Source organism: Aplysia californica, unplaced genomic scaffold, assembly GCF_000002075.1.
Source record: "Aplysia californica isolate F4 #8 unplaced genomic scaffold, AplCal3.0 scaffold00126, whole genome shotgun sequence".
NCBI lineage: Eukaryota > Metazoa > Mollusca > Gastropoda > Aplysiida > Aplysiidae > Aplysia > Aplysia californica.
In genome coordinates this window covers 1,437,025-1,458,123 of record NW_004797396.1, presented here as the reverse complement: position 1 = coordinate 1,458,123, position 21,099 = coordinate 1,437,025, and the positions used below count along the sequence as shown (strand labels likewise).

At 40.1% G+C, this 21,099-nt stretch overlaps 1 protein-coding gene across 1 annotated transcript in view; it reads right to left on the bottom strand.

The window, feature by feature from the left end:
• Nucleotides 1-6,351: 6,351 nt before the first annotated feature.
• Nucleotides 6,352-21,099, bottom strand: part of LOC101849366 (melanoma inhibitory activity protein 2) — a gene marked incomplete in the record, with an annotated part of 48,819 nt that continues 34,071 nt past the window's right edge. Inside the window, 12 exon segments of the mRNA XM_035969221.1 lie at nucleotides 6,352-8,314; nucleotides 9,725-10,140; nucleotides 12,510-12,600; nucleotides 13,644-13,726; nucleotides 15,761-15,828; nucleotides 16,394-16,429; nucleotides 16,953-17,013; nucleotides 18,079-18,180; nucleotides 18,700-18,838; nucleotides 19,813-19,903; nucleotides 20,450-20,505; nucleotides 21,016-21,076. Coding sequence (XP_035825114.1) covers nucleotides 8,202-8,314; nucleotides 9,725-10,140; nucleotides 12,510-12,600; nucleotides 13,644-13,726; nucleotides 15,761-15,828; nucleotides 16,394-16,429; nucleotides 16,953-17,013; nucleotides 18,079-18,180; nucleotides 18,700-18,838; nucleotides 19,813-19,903; nucleotides 20,450-20,505; nucleotides 21,016-21,076 — 1,317 coding nt within the window.

Genomic DNA, 21,099 nt, shown 5'->3' with positions numbered 1-21,099 from the left:
TTGTCGTTTTAGGTTTTCCCTTTTTCATCTAAATGACAGGTGGTGGTCTACTGTCATATATTAATATTAGCAACCTTATCATTGCTGCAAAGGTTCCTGGTGACTCAAAACTGGTACCGGTAGGTTCAATACTGCCCATTTCATTTTCAGTTGGACATTGTATTGGCTTGAAGTTCACTCTTTTCAATTTTCAGCACGAAAGAAATCAGGTCCTTTAAAATGTAAGCACCAGCTTTGTCTTAGCTGCCATGTCGAGCATACAAAAATATAAGTTGCCTTTTTCTAGCGCTTTTTTTATTTCACAGCCTAGTACACTGGAACTCCGAATCAACAAAATAGGCCTGCCTTGGATTCTGAGAACACACATGATAAATGAGCCAGATTCGACAGTCACAACACACCTTGTGTACTCTATTCCAAGAGACCTTCGATTGTGCATGTACCGTGGCTCATTACAACATGTTTAGTCTAGTCTATTGCATACGTCTTATGTGTCTAATCAGAAGCCTTCTTTCACATCAACACATGAGTTGACGCGTGGGTATAATGTTGTAAAAAGACATAATTTCGCTACCCCAGAATTTTTAAGTTCTATTATATTTGCTCAAGAGTCAATAGCTTGTTTTGAAAAATTTGACGTAAAAAAAAAAATTCGTTTTACAATGTCGGAACTTTTTCGAATGAAATTCTTTGAATTTATATCTTGATAACTCTGAATATGAATTCTTACGATTTTGATAGGGCAGACAGTTGAGACCTGACAGAGCATTTGACTTCTGACCTCATGGTCTTAGTTACTCAAAACGGCTAGAATTGTCAGATAGAACTTTGTAATTCTGAGGTACCGATGTATCTTGGCGTGTGCTGGGTCAAAAGAGGTTGGTTGGGCGTGGAAAGTCAGGAGAGAGTCTCTTCACAATCATGTCCACCCCTCCCCCTAGGCTACTGGACAGTGAGAAAGTGAAAGGCTAGTCTACTCCTAAGACATAGAATGTAAAAATCTACGTAGTGAATTGCGCTGTGGTCTCTATGGAAATGGATGCTGCTGTATCATACTGTAGTAGTACTGTATACCAGTAGGCCTACTCACACAAAGCGGCAGCTTGTTGCTCATATTGCTAATGTATTATAACATAACGAACACTCGGATTCAACAAAATCTACGCAGGTCGGGCCTGTGGGCTTTGAAGGGTTTTGTGTACACATGATATGTAGATCTATAGGACATGATGTACCAGATCAAAGGCAGGGGCTCGAGTCGGCCAGATTTTCCAAGAGAAAATGTACCCTCTTTGGGGTCCCAAATATAATGACTTTAACTTTAATTGAGTTTAATGATCCTGCTTTCAAGTGGCTTTCTTTATAATCTACACGAAATCACTAAACTTGGTAAATCTAGATCTATACTCATGTAGTGTAATTAAATTACATGTAAATAATTGCATTTCTAGCGCCCATCCACGTTTTGCAGCGTGCTCTATGCGCTTTACAACCTTTACTCCTTAATCGTTACAATTACAATTACATGCATTACCTCAGAACTCTGAGAATCAGAAATATTCTCGGGTTCCCAGGAAGCATACAGTGCAAGACTGCAAGCTGCAGATTTCACGCACACATAAACCATAAACACTAACTATAGCGCGGTCAAAAATTTGTTGTGCGACTTGTATACGGTAGGCCTACATGTAGTAGTAGTAGTAGTATACTACTTTATATATAAAATCTCCTCAACTACCGAACATATGTTCTCCAATTTTTGCAGTGACATGTAGGCCTACCTATCAATTTGTCTTAACAGATCAACATTTTTGTAAACACCTGCAAGCTGTATTCTAGAAAATTTCTTAATAACTAATTTTTAAAATCCAAGTGGGTGGTTTCTACCTATTTTTAAATGTTTACAGCTGGGATAATATATATATAGCTTATAAATTTAAAATGGCAAGTCCGTCATGCTTTTCTAATCGGGACATTATAATATTAGAAAAGACACATAGAATCTAATAATGCTTTTGAACGCATGTTTTGAGAGCCGTTAGTGCAAAAATGTGTTCACCATATATATATATAAATAATAATTTCTTGTATTGTAACACGTTTAGCAAGTGAAGATTGTCTTTGATGAGCTGTTACATAGGCCATATTGATGCATAATAAAAATGTTTGTGAGAAGCGGGAAGTGCTGTGACTGAACAATACCATTTTACGCGTGACAGAGATTTCAAGTTCAAGTATTTTATATAGGGTTAAAAATGTACCGATGAGTATGAGGAATTTTTTTTAAAAGTAGCCTACCCTTAATATAGCCCCAATTGTTATTTATAGAAAAATATGATTCAGTGATTTAGTTGAGACAAATTGATAGGCTACAACAATGTACAAACTGCTATGCAAAGTATGGATGACATTGATTCACCCGGAAGTTAAAGTTAGAGATATTTGAGGATATGTTGCACCAGGAATTTTTGACCGCACTAAACTTGACAAACTAACAAAGATCTTTCACTGTCTATAGCCGGGTAGGCCTACCCATTTCTACTTGGGTTAAGTGTGGAAAATTCACGTATGTTAAGTTGTAAGTAATGTAAGGCGCTTTCCCAAGAACACAACATGATATAATAATTTTAATGAGAATCAGCTATAGTTCTACTAGAACTTCTAATCAAGGCACCATCATAAATAATTCAGATGAAATAAGGGGCGGGCTGCTTCAACTTTGCTTCTCAGTGTGGAGTGATCGCCGAAATCTGTACGGACCGCCACTTTTTCCGAGTTCCCGATGATGTCACGTTTCTAGTTTCTGTTGTGCACCTGGATCATGCTGTCTGAATTTTCATATATATATATTATGAAACCTAAAATTCAGTAAAATATTGTCCAGACGACTCATGCTCAGGCATTCTAAAAATATCTCAGACTTCAACTTCGGGCAAAGAGATTCTCTTCTACTACTAGTACTTGTAGTTAGTAGTAGGGTCTACTAATACTACTATGTATCGTATCAGTAATCTAGATCAATGGACGAAGAAGAGGTTCAGTGGTGATTGGTATGTTATGTATCATTGTAGCATAATAGGCCTACATGTAAACGGCGACGAGCCTGATGTCGATGAAGGGTGCATTATATTAGTATTAGAAGAGTCCAGTCCACCTAATGGACGAAATACACAATATCATGTAGGCCCCACATTGCACTAGGAAGCCAACTTTATTTTCAACCAGCATTTATTATTAAAACCCTTTCCCCACCGGCATAATACAAAATTTTCATATATATATATAAAATTTGATTCCTACTTCCTACAGGCTGGGTGGTTCACACCCGTACACTTTGGTAAGGAAATTGGGTGGTCCACACCCGTACACTTTGGTAAGGAAATTGGGTGGTCCACACCCGTACACTTTGGTAAGGAAATTGGGTGGTCCACACCCGTACACTTTGGTAAGAAAATTGGGTGGTCCACACCCGTACACTTTGGTAAGGAAATTGGGTGGTCCACACCCGTACAAATTCACAAGGCGGTGCAAAGGCATTCGGCACTATTTAAATTTTATGGGGGTTTTTTTAGTAAGCGTTTTACAGCAATTTCAACACAGTTAAGTCTTTGGGAAGTTAGTGCCAACAATTAGAGGTGTTCAAGAGAGTAACAGACACAAAAAAGAGAAGGAGAGATGGACGATAGATTCTGACAGTGACAGGAAAGAAGGAGCAAACCACACTAGAGTACCCGCCAACCACCTACTGGCAATTTCTTGTTACAATGTATGGCTACGCAAGTGCTGAAGAGTGACTGGTCCTGATTCCAAGTACGGTAGCTACCTTTTGTTAGATCTACTGTTACTGTTACACTACACAGGCAGGCTGACTGGTGATGAGGTCTGGTGTCAACAACCTGGGGCAGAAAGTTTTCTAAAAAAAAAACCAGAAACAAAAACCCAACAACAACAAAACCCACAAAAAAGTCAGTCACCTGCTAAAAATCACACCAGATTTGATGACAAAAAAAGCAGGACACAACGACGAGCCAGGGACAAGTTTGCTCCCATCCACGATGTTTGGGATGTCCTCCACACCAGACTAGCCTAGCTCTATATAAGCACTGCCACTTTGGGCAGACCATCACTGTGGATAAATAGCTAGTTCATTTCCTTGGGTGATGTAGGCCTAGTTTCATTTTCATCCAGTACATATGTACACATGTAGCCTACATCCCAAGCAAACCAGACAAATCTATGGAATTAAAATCTTCCGGGTTTGTGGCTCTGGAAGTGAAAGCAGCTACCCACTCATGTCCACTGATTCCAGTAGGCCCTACTGATCTAAACCTGACTCAAGACTTCAAGGGCAATGGTAGAAACATCACTTGTTGGCATGGTAACTTGTTGGCATGGTAACTTGTTGGCATGGTAACTTGTTGGCATGGTAAAAGACAACCTTACTATGGTGGGCACATTCAGTTTCAGGAGGAAGAAAACATATTTTCTGTCTGTGAACTTCTCCCAAGCAAAAAGAACTTGGCTCTTTCGGAGTCTGCATTTGTATAGAATGCTTCTCTGGCCTCTTCTCAAAGCAAGCGAAAAAAAATAATAATGTGCTTCTCCTCAGCTCAGCCCACTCTGTCCCTAAGATCAGAGTGCAGTGGAACGCCTGAAATTGTCCGGCATTGTAACAACATCCAAGGTGGTGTGGATGCAAAGCTTTTTTCTGTCAAACACAAGACAAAAAGAAGGCCCTTGTACATACATACATGTAGCCTATTTTTTTCAACATCATCAATCTGAGTTCCATTACGTCATTTGGCACGCCAAGCCCCCCAATGACAAGTAATCACACACAGACAACAGGCAGCTGTGAGCGCCGTAAAACTCTTACTAACTAAACTAAACTAAACCAAACCGGCAGCTCTTCAACACGAATGTGGTATGACAACTGGTTGAGGTTGTCCAGCAGATTATAAGGTGCTCAACACTCAACTGTCTCATCACTCAATCAGCTAATCAAACAAAACACTGACACTGTGCTTCAGTTTCGAGACCTACTCAAGTGTTGTCTGTCCATATAACAAAGCCAGAGAAAGAGGTCCAAGCCAAATGACCAATCTCAGTCTCAAAAGCAAAATAGATAAAATAGATGTGCACTGTGCCTGCCTGGTTAACTAACTTTGTCAAAACCTTGGTGTAGTCTATAAAACATAAATGAAGATCTTTCTGAACTTCTAGGGCACGTTCTATTGTTGTTCTAATGACATATGTACTATATACATGTATGGCATTCACAGTGCCTTTGCCTTCAATAAATCCACACTGTTCTTGAGCTATTTCTGGGAGAATTTTATTTCGTGTTCTCATCATAATTATTCTGAATAGTATTTTTGTTATGTGGCTCATGAGGCAGATGGTACGATGAGTTTCACATTCGTTTGCATTAGGTTTCTTTGGTAAAGCTATGAAGATAGATTTTGACAAGTCTGATGGAATATGTCCAGAGTCACATGTTTTGTTAAGAAGTTTTGTCAGTGTGGTGATTCCAAAGTCTTCTAAAGCTTTAAATAAAATACTTTAATCATCTCTGTGGTAATGTTGTCCGGTCCTGCAGCTTTCCCATTCTTCATCTTTCGTAGTGCCTTGATAACTTCTTCTTTCATGATTGGTGGTCCCTCGTTGTTATTTTCCACTCTTCTTTGTTCATCTCTTTTGTCATTGTACAGGTCACTGATATATTCTGTCCAACGTTCTAGTATCTTGTCTTTGTCCATTATGATATTCCCACCTTTTGATTTGAGGCATCCTGTTGACCCACGTGTTCTTGTATGGCACACCTCTTTAATTTTTCTGTGCAGATGGATACAAATTTACCAAACTTTTACGGCACTTGCAACACAATTATGGATATATAGATAAGTGCCAAAGATTAGAGGTGTTGTTACAAAAGCAAGTGACAAACACAAAAAAGAAGGAGGAGAGAAAAAGACCCCAGCCGTTTAACAGAAAAAAAGAAGCAAACCATACCAGAACACCCTCCAACCACCCACAACAGAAAATCGGTTTTACGTACTTTTGCATTCAAATGATAGTGGGTGGTTGGCTGGTGCTCTGGTGTGGTTTGCTTCTTCTTTCCTATAAAAAATCTATTGTCCTTATCTCCCCTCCTCCTTTTTTATGTTTGTTACTCTCTTGTAACACTTCTAATCTTCTGGCGCTCATATGACCTTACGCAGTTGCGAGCGTCGAAAAACCTCTACTAAAACTCAAACTAAAAATTCAAATGATAGTAAAGAAACATCACAAGGTTATAACTTTCAAGCTGTAACTAACTATATAATAGAAACAAATTGAAGCAACAAAAAGGAGTTTTCTGTGCTCAATGGCAGTTCTTTTGAAAACAAATGCAATCACATTAATCTTCGGACATGTTATGGTCATCAAGATTTTTCTATAAATTACATAGCATGTGTCCAGCGCATAGATCTCCCTACTCTACATAACAATATGTCCAGCAACAAGGAAGGAACTGACACAAAAACATATCGTGACGATGTTCAGGACGCATGTGACTAGCATCATCACCACCAGGATTGTGAGTAGTGGTATTGTATAACCTACCCGGCCGGTTCCAGGCACCACACAGACGCACTCACACATTATCCTAGGCAAAACTAGGCAGAGGCTAACCATTACACCACCACATTATCTCAATCTGGTACGAGCATCTCTCAAACAACATAACATGGCAAATTTTTCCACAGGAAAACATTCTGTATAGAGAGATATTTCTGGCTCAAAACGGAAGAGGAACACACTGCACCGTAGAAAATAACGTCACGGGGGATGACAAATGCTTTCAAAATCATAGAGATGCAGCACATCCATACACACACCCCTCCTCACACAAAACAGTCCGTCTTGCTTCCACAAAATGACTGTGCAGTGTATAACATTCCAAAAGAACCGAATTAGAATGTTGCGAAAGCGGTAAATATCTCTTTCTCAGACAGGAAAACAGAATGATAAAACACGAGAGGAGGTCTTGCACGTCATAAAGTAACAATATGTCGAGTGATTTGTGAATGACAAAATGACATGCATAAGTACAGATTTGATCAAGACATCATTAGCAAAGAGCCTGATCTTAGATAAATCTTACAGCAAACCCTCCCTTCACGAAAAATAGTAGATCTAGGCTTACTTTAGATTGAATTTATTCTACTCCACCAATCAAACTCATAGAAATTTGAATTAGATTTGCTGTCTTTTCATAAATCAATGTTACAAGTTACACATCAATAATAGCATTGCAGCTTCTATTGAATGATATATATAAAATATATATAATTTTCTCAAATGAACTTTATATATATTCAAATTAAGATTTTGTAATTGTAACAAACAAAATCTTTTGAAAGACTGCTGACTACACATCTGAATCAACATCAAGTTGAAACGCAGAACTCTCAAGATGCATTCGTGACCACATTGCTCGGCTCCCACCCAGACACCAGGGCTCTAAAGTATAATCTTAAACTTCAAGACAACACATACACATCTACCATCAGTGATCATTTAAATTGTGATTGTTCATCAAACTAAGAAGAAAAAAAAATGGAAGAAAAAACATAAGGACCCAAACCTGGAACGAGGTATAATTACATCTATCAATCGAGAAAATAGAAATGGTTACAACAAGAAACCTTCCACACCATAAAAAAAAACCAAATAAATCATGAAGAGTTGATACCATTCAAAAATACGACTGCAGAAGAGAAAATGGAACAGTCTGACTATCACATGCGCATAAATAAAGATCTATTCCTTATTCTTTGAACAGGTTAACAAACCATGCAACAAATCATTAAAACAAGACATTTTAACAAATTAACAAATACATTTTCCAACGGCTAACTTCCAGGTCAAGGTCACCTCTTTTTAGCATCCAGACGACTGAAGCAGAATTGACCTGCACAACATACACTGACCTTTCAACTTTCTCTTTTTTGTTGATGGTTTTTGGCAAAGAAGATAAACCCATTGCAGGTGATATAACAAAGAAACCCAACTAAACTATTCACTCTCGCACACAAATCATCTCATCATACTTTTGGATATTCGAAATGGTAGACAAAAATATGTACATCTTGCCCAACCCTAGAAACACAACAACAAAAGAAAACCATTTTGTTGACACTATGTCACACCTCATCTCACACCTGACTCTGTTGTTGCCGTGGCGACGTGGGGCCTCCTTGTCTTGGTGATGGTTTGTCTGACCCACCTGGCAGGTTCCTGGCATACGGAGGCAACGGATAGCGTCCATCTTAGGAGAGAAGAAAGATGAAACATCTTTTTAGTAAGGTTTTACGGCACTCGCAACTGCATAAGGTCATATGACCACCAAGGGATGGATGTCAACAGAGAAGTCCAAACGGGGAATCAGGCTTACTCTGCTCACCTCTCTAGCCTCAACAGCACAAAGTCTGCTTTGACTATCAAGGCAACACGGAAATAGCAATTCACAACAGAATGACAAATATACAAAAGAAATAGAGGGAAAAATGAAGAAAGTAAGGATGAGGAAAGAAAAAGCAGCAGTTCCCCTCATGTTGTTCCATCACAGTATGAGCATGACATTGATAAATCAGCCCATTTACAATTCTACTGTGCATAAGAACACGTTAATGTCCCCCCCTTTGGGAATGGCCTATAGACAATTCAACTGCCGGGGGGGGGGGGGGGGGGGGGATGACACATTGGTTAGGCATTGGCTTGGTGGAGAATAATAAAGCTGAGTACACTAAAAATGAAAACAGTTAATCTGAAAACAGTGGTAAACCAAAAATAAAATCCCCAATTTGTTTTTTCTTTTTCAATTTGAGTAACCTCACTAAACCAAAAACCCAGCTAAACCAAAGGAAATCTCGTGGTCCCCCAGATTTCCGAATAAGCAGACTTTACTGTACAGTAAATGATCACAATCAAATCAAAACTTGTCCACAGCCTCTATGTCTCTTCTTGGTTTTTCAAGTACAGAAAAACATTTACATTGACACAATAACAGAAAGGCCATTTGCAGGGAACAAGCAAGATAGACAGACAGAAATAGCAGAGGGAGAGCAAAAAAATAGGGACAACTTGTGCTGCCCTCCGACCAACTGCTTTTTTTTTTTGGCTAAAGACAACTAAAGACAAATAAATACAGTCTAGCACACACACAGCAAACAGATTCTCAGGTCTCGAATGTCTATGTGCATGTACTGTATTTAAAACATGTACAAGAATTTGTGCACAAAATTTGTGCGCTTAACAAAAAGACTTTCATCACTTCAAGCTTTTTTGTCGTTTTAAGAGTTTTACAGCACTTGCAACACACACAATAAGATCATAAATGCCGAAGATTAGAGGTGTTGCAAGAGAGTAACTAACACAAAAAAGAAGGAGGGGAGGTCAGGATGATAAGATATTTGATTGGAAAGAAGGAGCAAACCAAACCAGAGCACCCGCCAACCACCAACTCACTTCAGGTTTTAGTTTAGTTTTAGTAGAGGTTTTACGGCGCTCGCAACTGCATGAGGTCATATGAGTGCCAGAAGATTAGAAATGTTACAAGAGAGTAACAAACATAAAAAAGAAGAAGGGGAGATAAGGACGATAGTCTTCAGGTTTGAACTCAGATGGCAAAAAGTATTAAAACTAGAAGCCTCAAACTGTGCGTGAACACTCCCCTCACCTGGTCTCGGCTCCATCCCGCGTGGGGAGTCTCGCCCCATCGAGGGAGACCCTGACCCACCGCGGGCCATGTGGGGTGGTGGTGGGGGGCCTCCTCTCATGGGTGGTGGGAGCATGTCGGGGGGAGGGAGTCGGAACGGCGGGCTCCTCCTGTCCATCATGTGTGGTGGGGGCGGGCGGCGGTCGTACGGTGGCGGGGATCGTCCATCAAGCATCCCTGGTGGTGGCATACGAGGCGGTGGGGAGCGGGCGTCTCCGTACGGGGGCATGCGGGGAGGGGGAGAGCGGGCGTCAGGGGGTGGGGGCCTCATGCCGGGGGGCAACATCGGGGGTCCGCGGCGGTCCATCGGGGGAGGAGGCAGGGGCCCTCGGTCAGACCGCGGGGAGGCCAGGAAGTCATCGTCACGGTCCCGGTCTCTGTAGGGGTTTAGTTTAGTTTTAGTAAGAGTTTTACTGCACTTGCAACACAGTAAGGTCATATAAGTGCCGAAGATTTAGAGGTGTTACAAGAGAGTGACAAACACAAAAAAGAAGGAGGAGATAAAGACAATAGATGTTTGATAGGAAAGAAGAAGCAAACCACACCAGAGCACCCACCAACCACCCACACTGTAGCGGGGTTGTTTTGTTTTCGTTCTAGTAAGACTATTACAGCATTTGTAACACAATTAGGTCATAGTGCCACAGATTAGAAAGTGTAACAAGAGAGTAACATGACCAGAGCTGGTAGTAACGGAGTACAAGTACTCCGGTACTTGTACTTACGTTACAATTTTCGGTACTTTTACTGTACTCCGGTACATTTTGAGAATCAGTACTTTTACTGTACTCCGATACTTTTTATAAAAGTACTTTTGAGTACTTTTCAAGTACATTTTGAGTACTTTTGAAGCTTAATGAAAGAATAAGTGCCGACATTTCCGATCATAATTTACGGAACAAACACCCGGGCGGGCACAGCCGATCAACCAAGAGTTAAAAGTTGAGATTAAAGAACTGCCCGTCGCGTCAAAGATCAGCCACTCTTGTGAAAGTGATCACATGTGCTGTAAAACTCCATGAAACGGTACAATGATCCCCAGACGGGATCACACCGAGGTGTGAACAGACAGATGGGCGTTTCTTTTCCCCAAACATCGCACTCGCATCTGAGCTCGCCACCTGAACTTTCATCCCTCGCTGGGTGGGTTGGGCCTACAAGTTCGCTCCAGGCAGGATCACATCGAACAGTGAACTCTTTCCTGACCATTGAAGTTGAAGGCAGTTTTTCTCTATTCCCGAAATTGCGAGACAGCCTGAATTTTAATTGGTGTGGTCACAGCGTAATGGTACGTAACGACAAAGGCGGGGGGACTCAATCAGAGATGGAAGGCTACAATTTTTGGACAGGTAAAGGGGAGGGGCAACTGGATAAACGTAGATAAAGATCTCGAGACGATATGCTAATGAGTGTACGGTATAATATTATGGCTTGCCTCATGCCACCATGCTACTGTGATTGGTCATCAAGGATGACCACTCTTTGCTCGCCATATGTCATAAACCTACCCAGGGGTCACGTCAGTTCTTGGGTCACTGTAGATTCTTCCTTAGCTTCGTCGGGCTAAGATCCCATATTTCCCTTGCTCCCGAGCACTGGGATCTTAGGCGGAGACTACTGTAGTAGAGAATTTTTGGTTACACTACACTTACTAGACTCTAGGAAATTACATGTAGGCCTATTTTGGTTTGCCGTGGGCGCCGTGGACTACACAGTGTGACCAAACTATGTCTAACCACTATTATAATCAGTTGAAACTGAAATCGAGTTTTCAATGTATATCAATCTAACAATTTTTTAGGCTACCTAAATTTCTTTTTTCCTTTTTTTAGTGGTTTGTGCTTAAGACTACCTTGATTCCTTGAGGATTTGTTAAAGAATTCAAAGCACTTTTTTTTTGCTGGCCATTTTCATCAATTTTTTATTTTCTTAGGTCAACTTTGTCTCTACATTTTCCAATTTTGATACTTTTCCTACTTTCCGACCCCTAGGACTGACTTACATTAGATCATATCGTCTTGCTCAAACAAATTCTATTCATAATATCACTTACTCACTAGTTGCGTCTGTTTGTTTGCTGGGTTTTTTTTTCAATTTCACGGACAATTTCCACCTACGTTCAGTGTGTATATTCAAATGCTTTGTATACTGTTTACATTATTAGTAATAAATGGCCGAATTTGTCAAATATACTAGATATGTTATTCAATATGATGTTTTGCATTTTGAAGTGTTTTAGCATATTAGCAGAAAGTACTCAAAATGTACTCATAAGTACTTTTTTAAAAAGTACTTGTACTCAAGTACATTTTACAGGAAAGTACTTTTACTGTACTTAAGTACATATTTTAGATTGTACTTAAATTTGTACTTAAGTACCTTTTTAAAAGTACTTTAACAGCTCTGAACATGACTACATGATTAAAAGTGTAGGGAAAAAGGAAGATGGACAGAGAGTGACATGATGGAAAGGAAGGAAACAGGATCTATCAGTGGCCCCTCTAGCTATCCACATTTAAGTTTGTACATTGGTAGAAAAAATGTTCAAAGCTTGATCTATATAAGAACATGAAATACGTCTAAGGATTCAGCATTGGAAGGTGGGGGGGTAGGGGAAAGAGGAAATTGAAATAAAGGGATTCACATTGAGAGAGAGAGAGAGTGTGTGGTACCACTGTCTACGGTGATACAGACAGTTGAAATACGAGAGATTACAAAGTACATGATAAGAGGTCACGACCCTCACCTGAGATGGAGCGGAGGCAAGGGAGGTAACACACCATTGGGTCCTGGTCCGGGGCCCCCTGGGGGCGGCATCGGGGGTCCGTTCAGCATACCTGTAGGCACAAGAGAACAGAGGTGGGGGTTAGTTTTGTTTCAGTAAGTTTTACAGCGCTCACAACTGCAAAAGGTCATATGGGTGCCAAGGGGTGGATGTCAATAGAGAAGTCCAAACGGGGAATCAGGCTTACTCTGCTCACCTCTCTAGCCTCAACAGCACAAAGTCTGCTTCAACTATCAAGGCACCCCGTAGTTCACAAGAGAGTGACAAACATATAAAAGAAGTAGAGGGAAAATGACGAAAGTAAGGATGAGGAAAGAAAAAGCATTAGAGCGTTAGAGATAGAATGACTCTGTTGGTACGACAAATCCAGGGTAAATTCTAGCAATTATAATTTCATGCTGGGGGGAAAACGAAAACAAATAGTTTCGGGTTTTTTTTAAGTTTTAGTAAGAGTACAATTACATTTGCACCACAAATAGTTCATACAATAGCCAAAGATTTGAGATGTTTTTAGAGAGTAACAAAGAAAAGAAGGACAATCGATGTTTCATAGAAAAGAAGGGAAAAAAACCCACACCAGAGCGGCCGCCAACCACCCACTGGACACAAACACCAGACACTTAGAGACACTGACAAAAGACACACACAGAAGACACAAAGGTCAAACACAAGACAAACTACATACAAAGACTGGTATCTAACATGGGCTTTACCAAACACATCTTCCAACAACCCATGTGCTTGTCATTCTTTGAGTGCGTGTCTGAGACTAGAGTATGTATGTTAGCATGAAACAGAGCATATGTGCCTGGATACGTGTGTGTTTGTATGTATGTGTGCATGTGTATTGTCATTTGCGTGTTCGTGATTGTATAGAACCCACGGTTCATCTGAATTTGTGTAGTACAGATAATTTGCACCATGGCCTATGCTAGTTTTGTTTTACAGGGCTTAAGACTTGGATCCTCTTGTGCATGAATGCATTTTTGTTTCAGCGAATCAATCGTTGTATATCAGTCACAAGACTATGTCCAAACTTAGGCTCAGGTCTACAAAAACACCTGTCATCCTATCTTTCTAAATATCTTCTCAGACCTGGGGGTGGCATTCCTCTAGTGGGCAGCGGTCGTATCAACCCGCCGGGACCCATCACCTGGCGCCGCTCCAAGTCTGTCAGTCTGCAGGACACAGGAATGTTTGTAATATGACAATTAGGAACACATACGTAGAGAATAGAGAGGAAAAGACTAGGACAATACAGGTTTAAACAGAGCCTTCCAGCAGAGAAATGAAAGGCAAACCATGGTCACTGATGTCTGTTTCAAACATGGTACATAAAGAAGAAGAAGAACAATATAGCAATCTGTCTCTACAGAATTATGCAAATTTACTTGGCCAAATTATGCAAGACAAATGCAAATTTATGCAAAAATTATAATGCAAGTTACCGTAGCGCCATTCACGACATGTTTTGCACTTTTTCAACAAGAATTTTCATGTTTTAGATCTATGTACAGAAGAATTGAAAGCAGAACATATCAGTATAAGTAGTTTTTTTAGTGCGTAATTGAAAAGATATACATCACTAAGAAAAAAAACTATCAAAAAATATAATCTCTGTAACTTTCAGCTGTGTAGAGGAGGAAAAATGTTCTTAATTTTTAAAAATAATAATAATTTAGAAAAAAACCCAACCCATCTGGACCTTTGATGCTGGCACATCACTAAAACTAAAACCAGGGACACCTGTCAAACATGAAACATCAGCAGACACGAGAACAACTTTTGATGGATAGAAAAATTGAAAATGCTCCAGAACAAAAATCCCTAACAAGGGAAACAACCAGCTTTTCACTTAAAATAGACCTTTTACTGTGATTACTTCCCTTTAGTCGAGGTGTCACATTGTTTCGTGAAATATGAAAAAACGTGAAAAGCCCGGGGAATCCAAATTTATGTAAATGTTGCAGAATTATGCGAAAAAACGCGGCCTCGCCATCCAAAGGGGACAGATTGCAGGATTAGACAAAACAGACTCACTATCAGATTAAGTGACTAAGAAAGCGATGGTAACGTATTTCGTTATTTCATTCTAAAATTCTTCTATTCATATGATCTATATTGAACAGACTGAAAAGGTTCCAAGATTCTCCTTTCTTTTTCTAACTTACTGACAATGATGTATTGCGATGTGAAGATGCAGAGTAGTGCTGTTGTAGTTGTAGAGATAACACCGTGTCTCATTTCTCATTTCTTTTTTGTTTGAGTAAAGAGAGGAACATCGATACAATGACTCCCCTTGGCTTGGATAAAGACTAGACCAACAGAGAGACAAAGCAGAGGCAGAGAACAAATGTTAGTCCTGTCAGTGGCACCCTCCAACCACCTATCCCCCACAAACCTGACAAGAACTGGACTCTTGCCAGTCTCAGAAACAGGACAGAAGGACAAGGAGCGACAGAAGGACAAGGAGCAGAAACAGAAGAAAACAATGTATTTTAGTTTTAGTGAGAGTTTTTTATATTTTTTAAATAAATATAGTAGAGGGTTTTACGGCGCTCGCAACTGCATAAGGTTATATGAGCGCCAAGGGGTGGGTGTCAACAGAGAAGTCTTTACAGGGAATCAGGCTTATTCTGCTCACCTCTCTAGCTTCAACAGCACAAAGTCTGCTTCGACTATCGAGGAACCCCAAAAATAGCAGGTCACAAGAAAGCGACAAACATACAAAAGAAGTAGAGGAAAATGACAATAGTAAGGATTAGGAAAGAAAAAGCAGCAGTTCCCTGTTGTAGATCAGGCACAGTTATGAGCGTGACATGATGAATCAGCCCATTTACAATTCTACTGAGCTTGAACGAGAAATATCCCCCCTTTGGGAATGGCCTAAAGACACTACAGTCAGTGGCAATACCCCGGGGGGGGGGGGGGGGGGGGGGGGTGTGTCAGAGTTTTACGGCACTTGCAACACAAGAAGGTCATGCAAGTGTAGAAGATTAGAGGTGCAATAAGAGAGTAACAAACACAAAACAGGAGGAGAGATAAAGACAAAAGATGTTTAATAGGAAAAAAGGAGCAAACAACACCAGAGCACTTGCCAACCACCCACGTATAAAACAAGCAGAGAGCAGTATCATAGTTTTTGGCAAGATGAACAAGAAACAGAAATAAAAACAAGCCAGAGATAATTTGTGGTAGGCGCTGCCCCTTACTTCTGTCTCAGCATGCCTGCCTCGTGTCGCGCTTCCTTCAGCTCACGCTCCGCTGCCCTGGCTGCCAGCTGGAAACACACAAAGCTTTACGGTCATGCCAGTCTAACAATGGGCAATAAAACGGTACTTAATTACATTGCAAATGCAAAGACATCTCAAGATAACGTCTTTGAGACACACTTATAACGTGTGATTAGATTTCATCAGATCCAGGAACGCAGCTCACCTCAAGTTTACAAAATCTCAGACTCATCCAACACCTACACTGTACCTTAGAGGACTCTATATTCTAAGACAACAGTACTTTCCCCGGCACTTTGCAGAATCAAACTCAATACCATAACCCTTTGAGTCCTCACCTTCTCCCCCCTCCCAGACCCCTCGCCCATTCATCCAGTCTCTAATAAATATATAAATACTAATGCTCACAAACAAGACCTTTAGGAACCAACAAAAAGAGAATGTACTCGGATTCTTTTAAACAAAATGTTCAGTTGTCTTCATAAGGAGCAACAGACCTTTAAAATAACCAGAAAATATTTGTATTGTAACATAACCACTTAATCCCTGCCTTCACCGTCATTATTTCACTCAACAAAAATGCACAAGACGATAGACCACACAAATATTCACCCAGTTCTCGTGAGCTTTCTTCTCATTAGCTGCGATCTGAAAAACAAAGTATATGTGATAATGAATGGCTTATACAAAGATAAAATAATACTATATTTGAACACCGTTCTTCGTTGCAGACAGGAAAACATTGTGACATGGCATCTTTGATCACAAAAAAATACCCTGAGACAACATCTTCGAACTACTGTTTCTTGAAACATTAAGGAGAAAATCTGAGTTTACACATATATCTAAAATTTTGATCCCCCCCAAAAAAAAATCTTTTCAAAAGCATACACCACTTCTTGGCATTACAGCTAAAACAGTTAAGACCAATCACAAGTTGCTCCAGGTTAATCAGATATTAAAACTTACTCCATGTCCAATCAAGCCCCCCCCCCACCCCCACCCCCCAAAAAATTAAAACAACAGCCCATCATTAACTTACTTCAAGCCCTACCAAACAGACTAAAACATTTTAAACTGTTTAAAACTGCTCCCAGCATAAACTTTTTCCATCCTCCAGTTATCACCTAATACCATTTATAAACTGCTCAGCACACTACAAGGTACAAACCTGTCCTCTGAAGTCTCTCTCCGATGACGACAGCTCTCGCTTCAGGCTCTCTGTCTGGGTCCTAGAACAAAACAGCAGGTTTTAGTCTTTTTGAAACATGAGATGTCGTCTTAGTCTTTTTGAAACATGGGATGTCTTCTTAGTCTTTCTTGAAACATGAGATGTCGTCTTAGTCTTTCTTAAAACATGAGATGTCGTCTTAGTCTTTCTTGAAACATGAGATGTCGTCTTAGTCTTTCTTGAAACATGAGATGTTGTCTTAGTCTTTCTTGAAACATGAGATGAGACGTCACATCTAATTATCGATTTTTCATTTCTCCGTTCACCTCAGGATATAAAAACTTAGTCTGATGATTTCATGATAATCAAACAATGCACAGGTCATCCCAAGATAAACAAACTTCTCCCTGGTGGTCTCACAATAAAACAACTTCTCTCAGATCATTTCCAGATTGAAAAAAAACAACCCTATTTATATACATCACCTCCGGATTGAGAAATTTCTTCTGGGATCCCCTCAGAACAAAAAAACGTCTCTGAGCCGCTTCATTTACTCTATAATCTCAAAACACTGGACGGAAAACTGACAAATGCAGCATGAATCTGATTTAAGTTATTCAGCAAGAAAGAGACAGTGGTCGAAAAACATCATTACCACAAATTGACGAGTAGGCTATCAACTGAAAGGGGTGATCAACCCTTACAGCTGAGGACAGGAACTACAAGAGAAACAAATATAGCAAAACAATTTTACATCCTTGTCAGCAGCAGCAGCAGCAGCAGCAGCAGCAGCAGCAGAGCATCAACAGGATCTTCATTATCATCACTATCATCCTCCCCTACGCTCTCTTAATCATAACTGTAAACAGCATTTAACTTAAAGTGCCTCTCAGATTCATAAAAATATCTTCTCAACAACATTTTGGTCTTAACATTTCTGAGTATATTTTTCTTTTCAACTGACTGACAAAATTTAGCACCTCCTAAAAACAATCAGGGGAAAAAAATCTTTGTTTCATAAATCCCCACCCCCTCCCCCTTTTTGCAATAAATAATTACAGTTTAACCAATCACAGACATTTCCTCAAACAGTAAACATCAAGTGACATACGGGCCCGACACTCACCGTAACACTTCCACTTCCTGCTGTATGGAGCGCGTCGTCTCGTCGGCCGACACCAGTTTGTTGAGGTTCTGTTTCTTCAAGGCCTCCTGTTCTCCCAGCTCCCTGCAAGCACAACCCAAAGACACACAGGCTCATTTCCTTAGCCTTTCCAAAAAAAAGAAATATCAATGTTCACTCTCATACTAGAAGATACATTCTCTCTAAAGTTAAGTATCTGCTACTCCAACAGAACAGCAGGCCATGACGGAGATTGTAGAAAAAATAATACAATATTTTGACCCTGCTTGGATTTGAACTCAAAACTTTCATGTGCAGGTTAAGTTTTCAAAAATGTTTAACACCAAAATAAACACAAGATAGGTTACTTCTAACATACGCAATCTAGTATTCTGACAGGACACTGATAAATAATGGATCATGCAACAATGAAGAGATCAAACTTCACCTCCGGGATCTATTAAAACAGAATTAATCTTTTTACCCACAACCACCCACTCTACCTCCTACACCACCACCCACCTCCGACATTCTACCCCCCTGCACCACCACCTACCTCTGACACTCTACTTCCTGACACCACCACCCACCTATGACACTCTACCCCCCTACACCACCACCTACCTCTGTAGCTGCATCTCCTTCTCCTTGAAGTAAGAAGAGAGCACGTTGAGCTTGGTCTGTGCCTCCTGACACTGTCTCTCCGCCTTCATCTTGTCGGCCATGCTGCTCTCCACGCTGCGACGTGAGCCTTCCAGTTGTTCTGAAGCAAACATCAACAGTGAAAAAATGTAAATGTTTAAATCTTTCAATTACAAAATAACCACAACAATAAATACCGTCACATAAGAACTATTTTATCCAAAATGCCTCTTTATTAAAGTACACTTTGGACAAAATACTCGTAGTTCTGAGGCCACCATATATAGATTATAAAACAGCTATGATTGTAAATGTTTGGACTGCGTTGCATTGTGTGTAATATAAAATAGCTTACAAATGTTTTTATTGTGTTTAAGATAAAAATAGCTCTGACTGTAAATGTTTTGATTGTAAAAGTTTTACGTCCCCAATAAAATTTTACCGATTTAGGGAAAGGAAAAAAATCAGGATACCGCAACATATTTTAGGTAGACTGAATATAAGACTGAATGGAGAGCTATGACTGCCAAATCATCCTGCTTTTATTTCATCTGGCAAGACACTCTCCACACAAAAAGGCAAGACTTCCTCTTATTCTGAAGCAAACAGCAACAATGAAAAAAGTAGCTACAATAAATAAAAGTATTGAAAGTAAATGTTTCGCCACCCTATCGACACCAATGAGATTATTAAAGAGGAGGGCTGCTTCTTCCATGCAAAGGTCAACCAAGGGCAAGTTGAATGGATAGAGGAACCCAGCTGATGGATGGAGATTCGCAATAAAATAACTTTCCCACTCGTAGAACGACCTCACGTCTTTTGTGTACAACCTCTATCTGTTATGCTCTAGCCTGCTACATCACAATTTAACCCTCTGCATGTCAAAAGTTAACCCTTTACAGGCCAAAGTTCATCCTCTACATATCAGTCAAATCCCCTACACACCACAGGTCAAACCTCCACATACCACAAACTAGTCCACACATATCAGTTTAATATTCTGCACACCACAAAATAACCCTTAACACAACACCACAAGCAAACTCTCCACACGCCACATTTTAACCCTCTACAAGCTACAAGTTAACCCTCTACCTTCCAGCTCCCGACGAGCCTCCAGCTCAATGGTCAGTTTGTTGGACAGTACGTCTTTCTCCTCCTCCACAGCCTTCAGAGAAGCGTTCACCTGAAAGACAAAAGGTCAGGGGTCATAATTACAACAGGGTCATGCACTGTAGGTGAATGATCTCTCATGCGCATCCTCCATCATGACATGACCTCTATGATGACCTTCAGTGAAATCTCTGGCATCGCACCACCCCGACTAGGAACGTCTTTGTCACAGCTTTAGTGATATAATAATAGAAACTGTGTTCATTGCCTTTAGTAGCGTATTATCGCGTGTTATACAATGATGATGCATGGTAATAAGTACATATTTGTGTAGGCTATTTATATATAAAAGTACATCAGAACAGACACCAAGAACAACTAACGGGACAATTAGAGAGAGCACATAGGCCAGTAAGGTCAAAAGTATCAGTCACTTCTTGTGACAAGAGAAAACATTTTTTTCCTTCGTTTAACGATGTTGCTCATTCATATACAAGAAATCATTAAACGCCATTCTCATCAAAGGGTATTAAGAAATTACAGATCTGATATTAACAAAATAAAAACAAGAATTTACCAGTATTTACTAGTTACAGTTGGGGGTTTTTTCTAACTATACCTTTGACACATCCGTCATGGCTTTCAACTTCTCTTGCATGCGCTCTGGACTTTCATCTGAGAATTAAGAAAAATCAAATTAAAATATTTTTTAAAAATTCAGATAAATTTACCCATAACTATGAAAACTCCTTATCAAGTTCCAATAAATGTTCAAAGGAAAGTTTTTGTAAAAACTCCTAACTGATCGACGTACAGTGTACCCCGCTGCAGAGTATACCCACACCCATACAAAAAAACATATTTTTTCCTTAAAGGCCCCAGTCTTTTTCCTCCCTGCAATTACCATATTCCATTCATAGGCCTTACATTCTCTCACTCTTCCCCCATCTTTCTTTTTCAAAGCCCCAATCCACAAGACTTTCTCTTTAAGCATTAAATCCTTTCTCCACTCGCGTACACATGCACACACACATGTACACATGTATATACACACACACACACACAGTCTCTTAACAGAGGGGGGGTGGGGGGTAAAGAGCTTATCTTCACTTCAACAGTCTAGTCGCCACCTCTCACTGCCATCATGAGTCACTAACAAGAAGTGGTGCCTCATACAACACTTACCTTCCTGGTCAGCGTCTTCACCCTCAAAGGACTTGAGCTGAAGGAAGCAGTCGTTCAAAATCTGCAGGGAGAGTGGTGGTGGGA